The 20,511-nt window shown below is 41.6% G+C and overlaps 2 protein-coding genes across 2 annotated transcripts; one reads left to right on the forward strand and one right to left on the reverse strand.

Moving 5' to 3' along the window:
- The first annotated feature begins 5,155 nt into the window (after positions 1–5,155).
- ca6 (carbonic anhydrase VI) lies at positions 5,156–10,482 on the forward strand. The gene is made up of 10 exons (XM_023427748.2): positions 5,156–5,309; positions 5,836–6,015; positions 6,397–6,545; positions 7,135–7,230; positions 8,012–8,078; positions 8,454–8,611; positions 8,805–8,931; positions 9,287–9,370; positions 9,469–9,501; positions 9,628–10,482. Exons 1-10 carry the CDS (start codon positions 5,219–5,221, stop codon positions 10,260–10,262), a joined length of 1,620 nt encoding a protein of 539 aa, XP_023283516.1. The 5' UTR covers positions 5,156–5,218; the 3' UTR covers positions 10,263–10,482.
- Positions 10,480–17,255, reverse strand: slc2a5 (solute carrier family 2 member 5). The gene is made up of 12 exons (XM_023427749.2): positions 17,100–17,255; positions 16,893–16,991; positions 16,637–16,797; positions 16,413–16,537; positions 16,175–16,327; positions 15,904–16,029; positions 15,611–15,798; positions 15,262–15,372; positions 15,066–15,167; positions 13,022–13,097; positions 12,683–12,810; positions 10,480–10,939 (listed from the first exon to the last, which is right to left on the reverse strand). Exons 1-12 carry the CDS (start codon positions 17,145–17,147, stop codon positions 10,715–10,717), a joined length of 1,542 nt encoding a protein of 513 aa, XP_023283517.1. The 5' UTR covers positions 17,148–17,255; the 3' UTR covers positions 10,480–10,714.
- Between the last annotated feature and the right edge of the window lie 3,256 nt (positions 17,256–20,511).

Genomic DNA, 20,511 nt, shown 5'->3' on the forward strand with positions numbered 1-20,511 from the left:
CATTTTAGCTCTTTAATTTATGAGCAAGACTCCTCTGCTGGACCATTTGACCTCTGACCTTCTGGAAAAAAGCAAATTTGAGCTAAATGCTAACACACACATTATAAAATTTGCTAATTAACACTAAGCACAAAGTGCAGTTAGAATTTCTCCTCTAGGGACCTTGAATATCTCTCACAAAATTTCAAACCAATCCATCCAACAAGCCACAAATCAACCTCATGGTGGCGCTATAGGAAAAACCAAGCAATCACCTAATTCCATGGATGTCTGTACAAGATTTCATGGGAATCAATCCAATAGCTGGTGAGATATTTCAGTCTGGACCAACGGACAGTCCAACATTGCCACATGGCTACAAATCTGGGCAACGTCAACAGCAAAGAGGATTTTTTTTATGGTCATGTGACCCAAAAGTTGTTCTTTTGGATGGCTTGTAACTGATATATATCTATAAAGCATTTGTAAATGTTTTATTTGCCATTAATAAAGCCATTTGTTAGAACTTATAAACCCTTATGAAATGTTGATGTATTACTGATATATTACTGACAGTTATTGTTTTATTTAACTTTGGTCACTACTTTATTTTAGGTCTTTTAACTCAATTTTAAAGGACATGACATTTTGGGGAATGTGTTCACTTCCTTGTGTTAGAGGAGAAGATTGGTAACACTCACATATCTGTTAGGTAAATATGAAGCTGGCAGCCAGTTAGCTTAGCTTCCCACAAAGACTGGGAACAGAAGGGAAACAGAAGCTAGCCTGGCTGTGTGTGGAGGAAAACTCACTAATGAACCCACTATATCTTGTTTGTGTAATCCGCCTACAGTGCAAAGACAACAATTCACTTTTTAATGGGTGGTTTTGTGACGCACTATTTCTTGATCAGAGGCAGTAATTTCCTCCAGTACCTTGCCTGGTTGCCTGGTAACACCTAAGAGCCAAGCGTATTTCCCAAGACGAGTATTTCCCAAGTGTGTAAGTGTATTTCCCAAAATGTTGAACTTACTTTCCCTAAGTCACACACTTACTGAATTATCCTCCAGTCTGTCAGCTGGTGGAGTGTCTCCCAGCTGTGTGAGAGGCTCTCTCTGCCCCCTCCCCTGCCATCTACCTGTGAAATGGTTGGAGGCAGTCTGCTAATCTGTTGGAGAAGGCTGCAGCAGGATGTAAGGAAGCACGATAAAAGGGTTGGTGATCTGTAACATGTTGCTGTCAGCCAATGTAAAATATTTTCCCATGAGCAAAGCGCCGGCCACAACATTACATTACAATATGAGGCAAACTGGGTGGAGGAGGTGTGAGAGCTGGTTTCCTGATTTACTGGCCTCCCCCTGCTGCAAATTTTTTGAAGAATTGGCTAAACATGAGCCCTCCACCCTTGTTACCCCATGACACTAAAAATCTTCAGTTCAATTAATCAGAATTTTCATTGCTTAGTTCTTAATTGCCTTAATTCTTTAGAGACGCCTTTTCATACAGTAAGTCCAACAGCATGACCATTTTGCTCCAGTGCAGCTGCTCAGTGACTCAGACTGTGGTTTCACTGGGCAGCTTCCAGGTGTGAACGTGCGCAACTGTGCGAGCAGGGCGTTCCTGGAAAGATCCTTCATGCTCAGTGGACCCTGGTTAAAAAGGTAAATAAAGATTTAAAATCCATTGATTCTTTCTATACAGTTGTATTTACTGATCCAGAGGGCTAATCCAACAACCAGTATGTTTTCATGCATACCTACAAAATAGCTTGGGTCACTGTGAACAAACAGATAACAATTCTTTTAACATATGGTTCCAAGTAACACAACTTCCCCAATTATCTGAGTTTGCATAATTTGTGTGGTAATATTTAGAGGGAAACTTTTTATTATAATTGCAGATAGAAGAAAATTGACAATGTTAATCAGTTACTAATTACAAACAATTCAACTGCACCATTAAAACCATTTGACTGTCACACAGAAATAAATAATGGTTTTTGTATCCTGCTCACTTCAGGACTTTTTTTGGTGCTGGTGGAGAGTAAGAAGTTACACTGACATGCATGCACATACCAAAAGTAATTTAAAAGATTAACAAGTCCTTCAGCTCTGTCAGTCCATTCATGTTTAATCCTATTACCACCTTAATATAAAATAGACTATAGTCACAAAATCCAAGTTGCAATTTGTGGGTTTGAGGCTTTACAAAGTCGAGCAAGGTCACCTCAGCTCTGTTCAAAGAAGAGATGAGAGCAATCACATTTTTGTTTCATCATTGCAATGTGTGCAGAAAAGAAAATTATTCACCCAACAAACTCAAGTTCCTGTTTTGCAGTTCATGTTTTTCAACTTTATGTTAAGAAACTTCTTGTGTCATCTTTGATGCAGTGTAATTTTGATTACACATTTTCTGCTTTGTACAGTGGTTTTCGCAGATAAATTTAGAAAAAAAAAATGCAGGCGATACAATATAATGTTATTTGGTATCCATATAAGGCATCCGCTTGAACACTGTCCTCCTGTTAAAAACGAGCCCATAGGTCGTCTGAGCAGCAACTTATTATGACCCATGGTTACGTTTTGTTGTTGAGCAACAAAGTCCACATTAGCAGGAGGTTGGGGTGGATGGATGGGTCAACAAAGCTCAAAAATATCACACAGGAGAGTGGTGTTAGATTTGAATAGACCATTCATCAATCAATATGGCACTTGAGATTTTGGTTAATACTTTCCCCTAGACCACGTTATGACATACATGTCTTTGGTATTTGTAGCGCCCCGTATGGGTCGGCTCAGAATTCTTTATTTGGAGTATTCCAATAAAAATATTTCTGATGATTGGACACATCGTTAATGATTTAAAGCTGATTTCCTGCTAAGGCCTCCCCTGACATTTTTTTGTTCAATGTTATTCGATGGATTTTGCCCGTGTATAATAGAATTCTGTATCCGACTCCTGCAATGCTGTATAACAAATATGATGTTGAAAGAGTGACAATACAAAAAGGAGATTGTTGTTTTTGTTGATTTTTCAGTTTTTTGTTTTCTCAGATTTTATTATTATATCCAACAGTCCCCTCCAATCCCTGCTGGGAAGATCAAGCTGTAGTTGGGCAGCAATAACTTATCCTCATGGCTGGTGGAAGCTACTGGCTGAAAAGTCAAGGTGCTAGCAGTTATACGGTTTGAATCGGCCTGTTAACCGCATTGCCATCACACATCATCAAAACTAGCTTATTAACCAGTAGGTTGGGCTTTTATCTTGATGACCCACTTGGACCTTCAGTGTAATAAATTGTCATCTGGCTCTTAAAAATGCAAGAAGCCACTGTAAAGGTCAAATTCCCGCCGTTATTGTGTCCATACTGAACTTGGGCGGGCACCTGTTATTAATATTATCCTATATTTGAGCAGTTGTACATAAGATGAATTTAATTTTATTATCTTTATAATGACAAGATCTAGCTGTTGTTTTTCTTTATTGTGCTCTTTTGTTTCCTCTTTACTGATGCAGGACACTGTACATACAATCTGCAGCTGAATCATATATGTCAGCCTCACCATATGTGACCTTTAAATTACTAGGCCTGGCTGGTACGATTACATCGTTAAAGTTCCTAAGACTTTAAAAACTATGATTGTCCTCAAGGCACAGATAAACCTGGTGATTTACTAAAGAAGAAGACAGCTTCGCTTAAGTTCTAAGTGCCAGTGTATGCAAGTTAATCGCCAGGGGAATCAAACCTGTTGGCCCCTTAATGATCTCAGATTTTGTGCGTGTAGAAAACGCTGTTCCGTCACTTCAGACATAGATCTCATCTCAGTTTTCCCCACCTGGATTTGTTTGACACAGTTTCTATCAGCCTTTAGGCGTTGTTAACCAAACACAAAAACAACTGGTATCCATCAAGTGCAGGTCGTAGAAAGGCTGTAAACTCCAGTTCAGAGAGGAAGGAACAATGAGAGTCTTAAATCAAAGTGAGTCCTTTGATCACTTTGTAATTTATTCAGGTCTTTGCACACACACACAAACAGGCACAAACACACACAAAGATTTGTAATAGCCTGCTGTCTCTGACTAAATTCATTCCGAAACGTAACCCACTTTAGACACTTTAGATTTCAACAATAGTGCACAAACCAAATTCAAATCCTTGACCATCTCAAAGATAAAACTAATTACATATCTAACACTGGATTAAAGCTCTGCCTGAAGGACGTTTGTTAATGTCTATGAGATTAATATGAGACTGGAATCCCTCTCCTGATCTAACTCTCGGCTAGAGAGAGCAAATAAATGTATTTCCCAAAATGTTTCTTTAAAATCCGGACTGTGATTTTGCCCTAATTATAATATAGCCCCCCTGAAGACCGGCAAAAATCTTTTCACTCTCCCTTGTTTGTAAATGTCTTTGTAATGACATGTGTTCCTCCAAGGCAAACTGGGCAATCACACACTCACACACCCCTGAGTTTGACAGCTCTGGCATTCAAAGCTGAGACGTTGGACATGTTGCAACTGGTGTGCATCAACAGGTGATACAACTCAGAATATCCTATTATTTACCCCTGGCTCTCATGTTTTCAACTCACGGATATGTTTTTATCAGCAGCTATCTGAATTTCCTCAGAATGACTCAAAGTTTCACCAGCAAAGAGTGAGGGTGTGCCATAGTTTCCTGTTAAACTTCCCAATAACAAGTTTATCAACAATTGTTTCTGATGTTGAAAGAAAGTGCTAAAATGTAAGAACAGATGGATAGGCTAACTGTGATGCTGTTACAGGAAGCCAGCAAGATAGACGGTGCTTATATCCTTGTCTACATACATGCAGTAATGCCCTTCAATGTATTCCAAGGTCAAATATGACACACAGCAACTTTTGTCCTCCAGGAGAAAATAAATGATTTGTTTTTGGGTATTTACCTGACATGATTACCTGCAGCATTCATTTGGCAATGAGAACCCAACAGCATACAGACAATGATGCGTTTTTTTGTTGTAGTTGTTCACACTGAGATCAATTTTAAACCCAAGCTCTATGTAAAAAACACATCTCAGATTAGACCGTCAGATAGTCAGTGAGAACTGTTTAGCTGACACTTTGGGGCCGCTGTGAAGAGCTCTGGGCGTTTTCAGCAGAGGTTTCAACGCCTCCTCTCACTCGCAGTTTAAATCTAGAGAGAAAACCCTCTGAGAGGTGTCAGTGTCCTGTGTGACGGAGCAGAGGCGCAGCGATGGAGCTTTTCCCTGTGTTTGTCTCCGCTGTTTTGGTCTGTGTTGTCACTGCTGGGATTCCTCATGATGGGATACACTGGACATATACAGGTAGGTTATTTCATCTCTCAACATCCTATGTTTTCATTTTCCTTTAACTGAAGAAACATTAAACGTGACTGAACTGGGTTCAATTTAAAGGTGCTGGATGCGTAAAACTTGCGTTACGACCCAGTGCTCATTTTTTTTTTGGTTTATGAGAAGAAAAAGAAGCGTTTCTTCAAGTCGTGTAAAGATTATTTTTAGACTATCACAGCCATTTGGCCACTGGGTCTTCTGGATGCCAAATACCTGGCATGGAAGCAAATTATATAGTGTTTACAGCGCGCGCAGCCAGTAAATAACTTGGAAGTGAATAATGTAGGAAAATACGCATCAGTTTCAACAATATCCAGCGGAACAAGTCCTGTGCGTGCCAGCTATAGCCAGCAACCTGTGTTTTAATCCTCCTTAAACAAGGGCTAATGTAAACAGCAGCAATGGTCTGTATAGCATCACTTTATCGCAGCCCAGTGCCATCGTTACTAAGTGGGTGATTTTTACAGTGCGATAATTACAGTTTATTTTCTTGGCACAGAGGGAGCTTTGGACCAGATGCACTGGCCAACCAAGTACCCTTCATGTGGCGGCAAGAAGCAGTCCCCGATTGATATCCAGCGGCGCAGCGTGAGACACAACCCAGACATGTTACAGCTGGAGCTCAGCGGATATGATGCTCAGAAAGGGAACTTTCTCATGTCCAACAACGGGCACTCAGGTAAGAGAAGCCAGCAGTATGAAAATGTATGAATGTACCGACTTCAATATTTACTTTGCGTCAAAGAACCAGACTGAACTACAAATCAGACTTAGAGTGACTGCTCACTAGTTTTCAGTGTGTGTGTGCAGAATTTCACTTTCTGCTGCTCCTCAGGCAGCCACACTTTTCTATATGGTAGAATTAGTACATTCTTAAAAGTCTCTAATCACATCTGTATATCTTTCATCATTGTTGCATGCTAAACCAATGGCTGCCCGGAAGATGGTAACATAAAAAAAATAAAAAAAACAATTCTATTTATTTCAATTCTATCTATCTGTGATTTGTGTGGTGCCTCATTTATGTTTTCTCTGATAAAACACTCAATGTTTCCATCAGTTCAAATCGACCTGCCTCCCACTATGAAGATCACCAAAGGCCTCCCGGGAGAATACACAGCTGTCCAGATGCACCTGCACTGGGGCGGCTGGGACCTGGAGGCCAGCGGAGCAGAGCACACCATAGACGGCATCCGTTACATGGCAGAGGTTGGCTTTAAAAAAGATGAACAAAGAAACCAGCTGCACAACACAAGCTGGTGCACCACTGCATGCACAGTGCAAACACCCTTCTTACGTTCAAGTCTGTACTCAAGCAGACAGATGTCAGCTTGCACATACAGACCTGTCTAGCTTTTGAATGCGAAAGTGAACATGAGTTACAACTATGTGAGAAAACCACATATGAACAGAAAGTATTTTACTTCGGTTCGTTCCCACAGTGTAGAGCAATGAAGTATGATAACAGATCGTCAAAGTATGAATAGACTTTTATTATTAAGGAAACGGACCTTTTATACATCTTTTCATTTGGAAATAATCCTTCTCCTCTCGGCCGCCTACTTGCAGGTTTATTAGACGGAGGATTTGGTTTTTCTACCAAATAGTTTCCTGCTAATGTGTCTCTTTGCTGCCCATCAAGCAGTCTTAGTTTGCATGTTCTATAACTTAAGATTTGACTTAATGTTAAAGTTAGTCAACATTTGTATATTGTTGCTCCTTAGTAAAGAGCTTTGCGTTTGGTTAGCGGGTCATTGGGCATGTTTTGGTATCTAATCTGTTCTGCATTGTCTTCCAGCTCCATGTCGTCCATTACAATTCTGACAAGTACAAGAGCTTTACTGAAGCCAGAGATAAGCCAGACGGGCTGGCAGTGCTCGCCTTTTTCTATGATGTACGTAAGCCACAAATACTTTTCTTCCCCTTCCTCAATGTTCTTCTTTGTCTGAACACCAACTTGTTCAACATCCACACAATGCCAACGCTATTTCATATGGATGACCGTCAGATCTTCTATAGCAACTTTGGGAAATGAAAAAAGTCTGCGGAATGAAAAATGATCATTTGCCAAACTCAGAGTCCTTTGAAGTGTGTGAAGTTTTGTTTTGGTCATCCTGCTGGGTAAAGGCTCTATTGAGTGTCCAGCTACGAGCTGACATATTGAAGGAGTGCTTGTTTCCAGACCAATGCTCTGGATCAGCACTCAGCGGTGGGAGGTCATCGCTGCAGAGATTAGTTAGTGCTATTTGGACAAACCCATTTAATGACAAATGATTCAGGATCATTGACGAGGAACTTTACAGGAAAATTCTTATTATACTTGGGTCTATACTGGGTCTTTGGGTGGATGTTGTGGCCATCCCTTCCTTCGTTAATGATCAGATTGAGGTTGGTTGCCAATATCTGGAAATGTTGTAACACTGCTAAATAATAGGACAGGAAGCACAGGACAGCATAGGATATAAGTTATTGGAAATAATAAAGGTGAACATTAAGATGATTGCCCAACCTCTCCATTGTAAACATCTTTCACAGTTTACAAACTGACTCTGGTTCACTAACTTTATTATTTAGGGTTATAAATCGAGCATTAGAGTTAACGAATCAAGTGAAATTGTTCTGTTTTGAAAGAACCTTTAAGCTTTAAGTTTGACACTTTGGTTTTTCTTCTCCAGGATGGGCATTTTGAGAACACTTACTACAGTGATTTCATATCCAACCTGGACAAAATCAAATACACAGGTGAGTAACTGCGATACCACACGGGAATTTAAAGCCCCCCATGGAGTTTTCTTGTAAGCAAACAAAAGTCGTGTTTATACACACTCACCGTGTGTATCCTTCAGATCTAACAAATAGACTTCAAGACTATTTTTTTTTTTTAACATTTTCAAACCTAAACTGTTTACATCTATGTTTATTTGCTAGCAGTTTTCGTCCAACCCAGTATTTTTTTGGCATTTTGCTGCAAATCCTGTGAGCATTATGGTATCTGCAGATCTGTGGAACAGTGTGTCCACCCACAGCAAACCACACATTAAAAAGAACCAAAAAACTCTAGACGCTTCTAGACCTTGAATTGAGTGAGATAATGTGACTGTCATGTGACCCTGACAGATCAGTCCATGAACATATCGAGTATCGATGTGCGCTCCATGCTCCCCGAGAACCTCAACCACTTCTTCAGATACCAGGGCTCCCTCACCACCCCGCCCTGCTACGAGAGCATCCTCTGGACTGTGTTTGACACGCCCATCACTCTCTCACATAACCAGGTACGGCAGACAGAAGAAAAACATGCCGGTTAATAAAAAAATGTAAAACCATTCAACTTTTTAGTTCGGAGCCAGACTGTCTCAGTTTGAAAGAAACAGGCTTATTTAGAACATTACGTCTTGCTATGTGTCATACGTTTCTCTTCCTCTCTCTATCTCTCTCTCTCTCTCTCTCTCTCTCTGTTGTGTTCAGATCAGGAAACTGGAGAGTACTCTGATGGACATCAACAACAAGACCCTGTGGAACGACTACCGCATGGCTCAGCCTCTCAACGACCGTGTGGTGGAGTCTTCTTTCCTCCCACGCCTTGGGAAAGGAAGTATGTAGCATGTTGTTACAGTGTGATTACACAAAAGGGAACTATCTTTTATTCCTCAGAATTCATGTGGGACATGAGTCTAGTCCGTGTCATTTTCATTCTTTTTTTTTTTTTTTTTTTTTTTAGCTTTTTATGCCTTTAATGGACAGCACAGTGGAGAGTGACAGGAAACAGGGAGGCAGAGAGAGGGGGAATGACATGCAGCGAAAGGCCGTCCGATGCGGGATTCGAACCGGGGCCAACTGCAGCGAGGACTGTAGCCTCTACACATGGGGCGCCTGCTTAGACCACTACGCTACATGATGCCCCAGTCCGTGTCATTTTCATTCACTTTTTTTTTTTTTTTTCTTTTTAGCATTTTGTCGGCAAGATGAAATTGAATCCAGGCTCCTGAAGATCGAGGGTCTGATAACTTCTCTTGGGAAGCACATACACTCAGGTACGTGAGCTGGTAGTCCTAAAGATGGCTAAATGTGACATGAAATCTCTCGTATTTACATTCCAGTATTTCTCTTTACTCTTTTTTATTCTCTCTAGGTGGACACCGCAGCACAAGGCCTTCCAGAAATGGTGAGCACTTTGTTTTCATTCTGACTGAAATATGAGATTTAACTGTTGTTTGTTAATGTGGATCTATGAGGATGGGAGATGGATGTTTCTTGGTCTCCAGTCTGATTCTGGCTTTTCTGTCTTCAGAACCTCGCGGTCTGTTTCCTCTGGTGTTCAACTTCCCAGAGAAAGATTCCGGTAGTTACGCTTTGGCTCGCCTCAGCCATCCTATGGACCTCAACTCCTTCACTGTCTGCATGCACGTCCTGCCTCGGGTCGAGGGCATCCACACCGTCATATCCTACGCCAGCAACGGCAACGACAATGAGCTGATGATCTCCATCGGTGAAGACAGAGATGCGAGAGAGGTGGGCCTCTGGATCGGCAACGAGTTCGTCAACCTGCCGCACAACTTCAAGTCCCACGACTGGGCCAACTACTGCATCACCTGGTCGTCCCACACCGGCGGCGCAGAGCTGTGGATCAACGGCATGGTGGGGGAGCAGCGCTACCTGAAAAACGGTTACACGATCAGCCCTGGTGGTGTCTTCATCCTGGGCAAAGACCAGGATGGATTACTGGGCATCTCTAATGCAGACGCCTTTGTGGGTAGGTTGACTGATGTCAACGTGTGGGACTATGTGCTGACCACAGCAGATATCCGGGACCAGATGTTATGTGAGAGGAACAGCACTGTGGTGGGAAATGTGTTCAGTTGGGGAACCACTGGACTTAGCCTGTATGGGGGGGTGCAGCTGGAAAGTCAGTACAGATGCTCCTGAAAAGGCTCAGCTGCTTCTGTTTGTATGAGCTTTAAAATGTTACAATAAACCAAAATATCACTGCTGATGGTCGGGATTTAACGTGGTTATGGCATATGTGATGAAATATAAAATGTCTTCCAGGCACCTGTAAGTCAAAATTTAATACAAATGATATTTCATAACTCCAGCTTTGCATTGTATTCATATCTTTGCATCATCAATAAAGGCTTACAAGTGACTTGTTGGTTTGTTTAATGACTCAAACACACATTCACACTTCTAGAAGCTTGCATGTCGTGCATTAAACTGCACAAAGATCTTTGTTTTCTTTTTACAGCAGGCTCAAACAAAAGGAGACTGTATAAAGATTCTTTGTAAAATAAAAAAACAAAGTCTAAATTTATTTCCAGACTATTACCATCCCCCCCCAGAGTGAAGACTTCCTCTCCTCTGAATGCTATCATTTCTCTTCAGAAGGCCGTGACCTTGATTGCATCCTCCAGACTTTCTTTGCTCTCTTTCAGCGGCAGATCTCCGTCTCCCAGTTTAATCTCTACTTTGTTCCTTTTGGCAAACATCTGGCAGACCTCCAGGAAGGTCTTATTCTTGGTCTCTGGGACCACCAGCCAGATGTAGACTAGCGTGACCAGACAGATGATGGAAAAAATGATAAAGCTGTAAGGGCCGAGGCCTCTCTGTGAGAGAGGGAGGAGAGGAAATGTCACCAGTGTGTACTCAAGATGAAACATTGCAAATACATTCACTTTGCAGTTAATTAGGAACACCAAGCTAAAACTGATGCAGTCTAACAATAAAGGCCTGCAATAAATCCTCCTTTATAACAATGACAATGTTGAGTTTTTACTGAACCTGTTTTACAAAGGTGTTGATTCAACTTTATGAGCATTTTGGAGGCTGCAGTCTGTGGTGCTGTTGAATAGATTTGCGTTATGCGACCAGGTTTTTATTTTGTGATTTTGTCTGTCTCTGCCTCCCTGTGTAATGTAGTACGTGTTGAACAGAAACAGCTGGTTGGATGGGACCAGGAGTGGTGAGGTGAAGTGACAAGCTACTTTTATTGGAATGCTCTGTTTTGGTTTCTGTAACTCAGACACATTCCTCCTTGTTTGCTTTTTAGTCTGAAGATGAAGAGTTGAAAGGAAGTAAACAGGACACAAGCATAATGTTTATGTTTATATCATGAAACGACGTCACCAAGCCCATTAGAAGAGACACAATGACAAAACTGCCCCCAGTAAACAGGGACTGATGATATTCCTGCTAGGAAAGCACAGGGGAACTTCCTAGTGTCAAACTAAACTAAATAACTACAACACCTGTTTGGGTGCAGTGACACTGGAAAACTGTAAAGTAAATCTCAACCTTTGTTCTGCGAAACTCTGAAAATATCGATAAAAAGAAATAACTATTGCTTGTTGGGTTAAAAATGAAGTGGTTTCTACGTTTCTAAGTAAGATTCACTGTGCTTCAAGGCTTTGAGGAATATTTGCTCGTGAGGCTTGCAAACCTTTCCTTGGTGCCACTTCACAATAAGAATACCCTTATTAAGGATTTATGAATGGTTTATAACTAGATTATTAATTTGGCTGTGAATACTTTATAAATCATTTATAACACATTAGATAAAAATCATCAGCCTTTGTAGCTGCTGCTTTGTGACATATTTGTTCAGTTACTTACTATTTGTTGAGCCGTATTGTGAAGTGTAAAACACATCACCATTTATTAATGAGTTACCAGTTATAAATAATAGTAACTCATTAATAAATGGGGATGTGTTTTACACTTGACTTCACTTTCTTTTGTTCTGTCAGATTAAAGAAGCAGATGATGGGTGTGATGGCCGCACCAGCAGCCACACATTGAACCGACCGGTGTCTTTTAGTTCAATTTTTTTGGTATTAATTCTTTGACAGTTCTGATTGAGTTTATTTGTTTCAGTACTTTTCCCCAGTTAATATGGTGTAGCACTCTGCTGACATGTTTTGTGGTTATTGTAGTTTGTTTAAATGGTTATGTTTTAGTCTATTCTCTTGTGCGTCTGATCAGCCAGTATATAAGTTTCCCCTGTGGCTCAGTCAGTAAGGTCAGTTTGTGCTGTTAAGTTCACTTCTGTTAGTACTTGAGTTTGGTTCTGTTGCGTTGACCTCTTTTATGGGCCCGGCATTATGGTTTGAAGTATTTTTGTTATTCCTTTTTGCTTTTTGTAAATGAAAAACCAACATTATTTTTCCAAACATTCCCTGTGTCTCTCTGGTCCATCAGCTCGTATAAATGATCGCTGTACAATAAGGATGTTGAGTAATTTAGTGAACTGCCTTGCTGGTTACACTTAAAACATCTGTAACTAATTCCGTTTTAAAATAATAAACTTTTGCTCCCTCAACGTAAGAGTTCTTAGAAATTGTGTAACTGACCTCAAGGAAGGGGAAGACGAGGCCGACAGTGAAGTTGGAGAGCCAGTGGACGGATCCCGCGACCATGAAGGCTGCGGGCCTGGCCGACTGCCTGAACATCTCAGTGGTCACCACATAAGGAATGGGACCTGCAGAGCACAGATGTGGTCAACCAAACTGCAACCAAAACACACACCGGCACTCCTCAGGCCGGAGGATGCTGATGTCTCAACCAGCTAAGTGCAGATTTACATCATGTATCATTACATGTCTGGTCACATCCAAACAACACTTCAGCTAATGGAGGACCCTGCTGTAATCGGCGTGTGTGTAAATAACCACCGGCGGGGTCAGACTCACTGGGTCCTATGGCGTGTCCTATGACGTAGATGATGACACAGGTGATGCTGATGTATGGCATCCACGTCACCGTCTCCTGTCAACACAAACAAGCAGCTACATTTATCATTATCCTGGCATTAGCTGCTCTGTGTGGGGGTCCATGTTACAGGTTTCACTGGGTGGATATTAAAGTGCCTGTTCTCTGCTCTTTTCTTTAAACTGTGCCTTCACCGCTGTTGAAAATGACGCCTGTCTGAAAATGTTTGATCCAGGTTAGATTACAGGGTTTCTGGAGGGCTGCTCTGGTTTTGTGGTCGTGTCTAATGGTCAGTGTCTCTCATACTTCAGTTGTGGGTGACTGTTTTATGTCTGACAGTAAAAGGTGTCAAGTCATCGTTTTATTTTACAGACCAAGCTCTAAGTGTGTAATGTGTGCCATTACAGAGAAGTGCATTGACAGAGACACAGTTTCTGTTGTTTTGGCTTTGTGCTCACTGCCCTGGAAATGACTGAAACAGTGACCATGAGGTCAAAGCGCTGACTTTTGGTTTTAAAGGGTGAGTTGATTCTGTCATGGCGACAGCTAACTCATAACCCTTTGTGCACATTTTTCTCTCTTTTGCCAGCTGCCCAGTCCCAGAGCTCATCATTTCAGATTGTGTTCCTGCCTTTCTCCATCACCTGATCTCCACACATACCTGCTTCAGATTCCCTCACCAACTTCCTTCTATGTATACACCCACCCCTTATGCTGCATTCAGGTTATATCGGAGATATCATAATTACAAATCTCAGACTTGTAAGAAGCATTTGTGTCAACATGCAAGTCATAAATAAGACTGGGAGCTCAGAATTTTCTGAAACTTGGCACTTAATAAAATGGACGTAGTTGAAAACCAAACAAATGTGGATGTCTCACATCAGCCAAACACCATCCTTGCACAGTAAAGTAATCATCATACGACCAACTCTATAATTACACAATATATTTTTCCCATCTTTACCATATGCTGTGAATGCAGCATTAGTCACAGTGTTGCTCTGTGTTGTTTATTGCACCGTCGCTGTGGATTGATATTATTACATCCTCCTCGTCCTCTTGTGCTGCCTGCCTTGGATTTTACGCGTTTGCTTCTGCCTTATTAGACTGTCTTGTTTTTTGACAAATGTTTTCTGACCAAGTAAACTTTGCTTTTACTTGACTTGTGAGTCCTGTGAGTCAATACCCTGTGTTTCTGAGCTGTGACGCACCCAAATTACAAAATGTAATCACAGGATAGAAATCACACAAAGACAAATGCTCTATGCCCTTTAGGAACGTTCGAGGTTGTTCATAATATCGGTAACTGCAGGTTAGCTAACGCCAGGTAACATTATGCAGCCGGTTGCCTACGCATCAAGGAGAAGCTCGTAGAGTTCTCTATCTCCAGCCAGACCAGGATTTGGCTTCAAAGTCGGACTGGGAAAGAAGCTCAGCCTTGGAGTAATTCACTGGGACCAGCTACATGAATGACACAGACAGAGCTGGTAAAAACTTAAAAAACTTTATGGATGTTTTGACAGGCCACCCACCAGCTGACTGGGATTAGTCCCCAAGGCCAAAATACGAATTGACCTGGAGTTCTGTGGGTTGAAGACTTTCATTTGTCCTGTACATTTTGGTCCCTGGAAATTGGGGGATGAAAAAGGTCCCACAGTTTTGCTTTGGATGTAAACACCTTCAATTCAGAGCTGAAAGTCACTATTCTAACCTCATAGTCACTGTTTCATTTAGAATACAATGTGCTAGAGAACTGAGCACTGTCCTTGCCTGGACTTACAGTCTGCACTCTTTATTCCCAATGTTCGACAACAGATCAATGTTCTATTATCAAAAACAAATAAACACGTAATAAATCTGTCTCACAAATCTCCTTTGACTTAAGTCTCAACAAATCACCTAACCTCAAGGTTGAGAAAGTGACATGCAACAGATCATTTCTTTGTGTGCTGAAGCACTAGAGGGCAGCAGAGTGACATGTTGAAGGCATGAGTCACACTGAGGCTGACCCTGTTGTGGTACCTGGATTTTGAGAGCCACAGTGAGCAGCACACAGGCTCCACAGCAGATCCCAAACCCACAGAGGAGGAGCAGCCGTCGCCCTGAGGCCTCCACGATGAACACCTGATGTGACAAATTCCACGTTAAGACCTATTGTTTCCTGCTGATGTGATCAAAACAGACTTTAGACTTCAGTTGTGATGAACAGGGTACCTACAGCAGCTATGGTCATGAAGACATTCACTGCTCCTGTTCCCACGGTGACGTACTGGATGTCATTCTGCTTGACTCCTGCAGTGGCATATATGCTGTCTGCATAGTAATAGATCTGAGGAGGGAGAGGGAAATGCATTAAAGTTCAAGAATTAGCCAATAGTTGGAGAACTGGATAAAAACATGAGGGAAATGAATGAATTCAAAACACTGAAAGACCATTTGATCTTGATCTGCTGGAACAGAACAAGTTGCTGTTTAAACAACACACTCATCTGGAGTTAGATCTGTAACAGAGGTAGTGTGGCCATCAGAGGGTTATGGACAAGGACAACTGGACGGGCACATCTCACCGCGTTCACCCCCGACAGCTGCTGGCCCATGTTCATGATGATGATGGAGACCAGCTGCCAGCGAAGAGAGGGCTGGGACAGCAGGCTGAGCACAGACAGGCGGCCCTCGGCCCTCTCCGACTTGTCCTCCAGGTGCATCTCTGACATCTCTGCATCCACGTCATCCCAGCCACGCAGACGCTGCAGCGCTGAGGCCGACAAAACATGCAGAACACTGTAACATGCATTTTTCTGCTGCTTGATTTTATTCACCAGCTTCTCCCTCTGTCTCTCATCTCCTGTTTTATTCTCACCTTTCCTCGCTGTCTTCTCATCTCCCCTCGTGATGAGCATGTACCTGGGGCTCTCAGGGAAGAAGGGCAGCAGCAGGAGCTCTATCAGTGCAGGAATACCAGTCAAACCCAGCATGAGGGGCCAACCTGGATACAGATGGAACAGAGACTTATATTTAAACCAGTGGGCCAAACCAAAAAGCTCACCCGAGTCCCCTAAATCAGCTTCCAGGGATGTACAACATCTAACCAATAAAGGATGAGTAACATTTACTACTATGGCAGTCAGTACCTGTGCTGTTGCCCAGTATGTTTCTGATTCCCAGTACTTGTGCGCTGAGGATGCCAATGGTGATAAAGAGCTGTGGTATGATGCCAAGAGCTCCCCTCAGGTTTTTGGGAGAGAGTTCACCCAGATACATGGGCACCACGTTGGACGACAGACCTGCAGACACGAAGAGATGGATGAATGAAATCAGACAACTTCTACTTTTTGCTACTCCATGTTAAAAAAAAAAACAGTATCTGACCTGCACAGATTCCCACTATAAACCTAGCCACAATGATGATCTCATAAGACTTGGCAATGTCACTGACTCCCATCATCACAGCAGGGACGATGGAGAAGATGTTGTTGAAGAGGAGGGTACCCTTCCTGCGTTTAAAGAGTCATATTGGACAAACATACAGTTTTAATTGTGCATGAAACATGTGACGTATCTGCTCTCAGATGGGGCAAAAGACGCCACATTACCTCCCTAGTTTGTTGACCAGAGGAGCCACCATCAGAGAGCCAAAGAAGCCTCCTAGTGGGTACATGGACACAGACAGAGACCAGAGCAGAGTCAAGAAGTTCTCCTCCATTGGCCGACCGTAACGCTCCAGGTAGGTGGTGTTATAGAACTGCTGCATGAACTACAGAGAGCAGAATAATACTGATAAAAAAACATCATTCCATCACTGACACTGGCCTTATTACAGTAAAGCTCGTGTTTCTTTGCTCAGGTTACCGGTGATGGAGAGTTGATCACAGCCACATTATATCCATACTGGAAGGATGACCCAAACGCGGATATGAGTGTTGCCAGTGCCAGGACTGCAGTTAGTCTCTGTCAGGGAACATCAGTGAAACCGCTTCTCACTGTTCTTACTCTGAACAGACAAAACAAGACTTGAAATGTGATGGTGGTGATAATCACACCTGGATTGTAACTCACCCCTCTCCTCTCCACAGGCTTCTTTCCCCAGTCCTCATTCAGTGCCATGGCTGTGCCTGGACTTGTCGTCACTTTCAGCAATAATAACAGCACACTTTGTTATTACTGCGCCACTGGATCCTGCCTGCCCTTTGGACACGAGATCAGAGAGCGTAGCAGTGGTTTACAGCTTGGCTTAAGTTATCGTTTTTATGTTGCTGACTGTTCAGGAAGTTTTGTAAGCAGTTGCACTCCAGATATTAAATGCTGCCTTGGGCTGAATATTGATGTGTGGTACTTTTATTGCACTGCACTTTCCACTCAGTTGGTTCAATTGATTAGATCTACAGCTGTCATTAGAGGCTGGAGTTATATTATCATCAGAGTGATAAAGTCAGATGAGCATCTTCATTGCTTATCCACCGACAGGCTGGATTACACAACAGGTTTTATTACAAACTGACGACACAATGCTGAAATCACAAACAGCTGGCAAAGCCCTCAGTGTTGATCCTTGTGTAATTTGAAGGATTTATCGTTTCTCAGGCTGAAGACAAGACATCTCAAGCTGATTATGGAATAGTATAATTTTCTGCAGAAACGCCACAGCTGCGAATCCCTTCTTATGTTTGCTTTTGTCCTCGATTTGTCATGTGCTGCTTTGCCTCTTATCTCTAAAGCTGAGTCTGTTTGTCAATTCGACGGCCCTCAGGCTGTTTGTTCTTAAAACTGGTTGTTATTGGCTCAGAGGACGCCTCACTGTTAAAACTAGGCTAACAAATACAGTATGTCTGTGAACAGATAAAGCTGGTGGAATAACTACAAGTCATAGCTATGCTCAGAGCAAAACGCCAGAAAAGATGCAGGGTTAAGCAAGAATTGAATATTTCATTCAAACTTGATTCAGTAGTCTATGCTTGGTGCATATAATAATTGTATTTTTTTGTATATCATGTCTTCATGAAAGACAGTGAATAATAATAATAATTATTATTATTATTATAACTTTATTTATGTAACAGTATTCTTCACAAAGTTAGAAAAAGTGCTTTAAAAGAAAAGTAAAACCAGACCAAAGGAAAATCTAAAGTGAGCATCATAAAAACTGTACAACAACAGCATAATAAAAAACATCTCAAATCAACATTATGCAGAAAGAGAACAGTATTAAATATGTAAAAACAATGACAAGGGATAACACAATATAAATAAAACACAAATCGGACATTATTAGAAATGCGTTTAAAGAAGAGATTTAAAGGAAGTTAAAGAGTTACAGTGTCTGATTTGAGGCGAGAGAGAACTCCGAAATGAGTCTTTGACTTTATTGTTCAGTCCCTGACAAAATGTGATATGAAATATAGCTACTGGAGTAAACCTAAACCTAAGAAGTGTAGTTTTAGATTTAAAAAGATGCCAAAAATTCCAGTTGAATACAGATGGCACAAAAGACATTGAAATTCCAACTGGCAGTGTTTTGTTGAATTTCTTGCTGGGACAGTTTTTACTAAATTTAGCAGAAAAATTAACATCAGCTATTCAGAGGAGTGAGACCTCATAACATGAATTCTGGGCAAAATGACAGAGCCAATCTGCAGAATCCCTCAATAGGATAATGCATGTAAAGTCACATTTAGATTACCACATTCTTTCCTTCTTGCACAGAATATCACACCACACACCTACAGTGAAAAAAGACTGAGACGGGGTCATACTAAAATGAATCCAATAAATGTTGCATCTCATGGGAAAGCATCCAGAATGGAACTGGGACGTCTGCCATCAAAGGATGATGTTCATTCAGAGACAGATATTATTACAGTGTAAACTGGGACGCATGAATGAATTTGAATTCTGAGTTGTTTTCGATCTGGTGGCCTTCCCCATTGTGTCAATAGATCCCCCCCCCCCCCTTGTTTTTAGTTTATGTGATGGGATCTTTAAATAAAATGTCAGGAAGTAAAGGGCTGGTGGAGCTAATGTTGATGTTAGTGGTCACATCTCACCATTCAAAGAAGGAGAAGAAAAACATGTCGCATGTAAAGAGCAAGTGAAAAGTGCAGCTTCACTTTAATTATTTAACAAGACTCCAAGTCTGTGTTAGCGCTTTGAGCTAAATGCTAACGTCAGCATCCTAAAATACGCTTCATGACAATGCTAACATGCTAATGGTAAGCAGGTATAGTGTTAACCATGTTCACTGTTTTAATTTAGCATTTTAGCATGCTAAAACTGCTAAATGGCACTAAATCCAAAGTACAGCTGAAGCTCATTAGTTGTGAAGGTATTTGGTCATAAACTACAGGACGAGTTCAAAATTTGACTTCATTATGACACTAGAGGGAAATTGGTGGATCACCATCCACTGTGAGGGGATATTAAAAGAGTATTCCATCGGTTTAGCTTCGCTCTGCTTTTGTTGGACTTACGATGGACAGTTTAAAAATGTATCATCTTTTTCTATTGCACACATACTTTTCCTTGTCAAACTCTAGTGCCTATAGTTTCCAACAATGTTACAACATGTTACCACAACTTAATGGCCAACAGGCTTTATACAACTAACACTACCGGTTTAGTGTTCCCACTAATGCATTTGATAATGGGTGCGTTTGATTAACAGTAGGTGTCCGAATGATCAAGTATGGACAAACTGACAATAGCCCCCCCCAAATCAAAGTTGGCTTAGGGCCCCATTAAAGGCTTGGGCCAGGCCTCATGTAATAAGGGACCTCAAGTAGAATATGTGTAGTTGTTGCATTATTGCCAGCAAACAGCAGATGGAGCTAAGGTCATGGTTGGTGTTAGCATCTCACCATTCAATGAAGGAGAATAAGGAAGACTTGTCACATTTAAAGTGCAAGCACAAAGTGCAGTTTCACTGTAACTGTAATAGCTTCCTGCCAACTCATTCACAAACTGAACAACCCTGGAAACCAACCAGAAACCTCTTTCTTATTGCTTGTAGTGCTTCTGATGTTTTCTGTTACATGTGTAAAAATGGTCCTGTCACTTCTAATCTAAATATCCTACTGCAGCTCTGACCCATTGCCTATTAGGGGCAATGTGTTTGAGAATTGGCTCCTAGAAGCACTGATTCAGCCAAATGAACAGCCTGTGTTGTTAAAAAAAATGTAGTCCATTGACTTGACTGGTGAATGGTCACCTCCTGCACTATAGTACAGTCCTGTGGTACTCTTTTACTTAATGAATTAAGTGGGCAGAGAGCCAGCAGAGGAGAGAACAGAAACCCCTTAAGTGTTTCTATCGGCTCCAGTTACTACAATGTCAGCCAAATCTCAGAACCGACACAATGGATTAATCCCTATGAGAGACTTCTACCCGCCTCAAGGACGCAAAACTGTTCACTGGCTGTTTTTGATGTCATCAGCATAAACAGGACCCACTTCCTCAATTTTCCCAGACATGGTAT

This window comes from Seriola lalandi, unplaced genomic scaffold (assembly GCF_002814215.2).
Source record: "Seriola lalandi dorsalis isolate HSWRI2012SDOR001 ecotype SW California unplaced genomic scaffold, Sedor1 jcf7180002054861, whole genome shotgun sequence".
Classification (NCBI taxonomy): Eukaryota; Metazoa; Chordata; class Actinopteri; order Carangiformes; family Carangidae; genus Seriola; species Seriola lalandi.

Coding starts and splice junctions, on each gene's coding strand:
- ca6 (XM_023427748.2), top strand. CDS start 5,219: ATGGAGCTTTTCCCTGTGTTTGTCTCCGCTGTTTTGGTCTGTGTTGTC. Junction 6,546..7,134: donor GCATCCGTTACATGGCAGAG/GTTGGCTTTAAA, acceptor ATTGTCTTCCAG/CTCCATGTCGTCCATTACAA. Junction 9,502..9,627: donor CACAAGGCCTTCCAGAAATG/GTGAGCACTTTG, acceptor TTCTGTCTTCAG/AACCTCGCGGTCTGTTTCCT.
- slc2a5 (XM_023427749.2), bottom strand. CDS start 17,147: ATGGCACTGAATGAGGACTGGGGAAAGAAGCCTGTGGAGAGGAGAGGG. Junction 12,811..13,021: donor AGGACACGCCATAGGACCCA/GTGAGTCTGACC, acceptor TGTGCTCTGCAG/GTCCCATTCCTTATGTGGTG. Junction 10,940..12,682: donor TCGTCTTCCCCTTCCTTGAG/GTCAGTTACACA, acceptor CCTCTCTCACAG/AGAGGCCTCGGCCCTTACAG.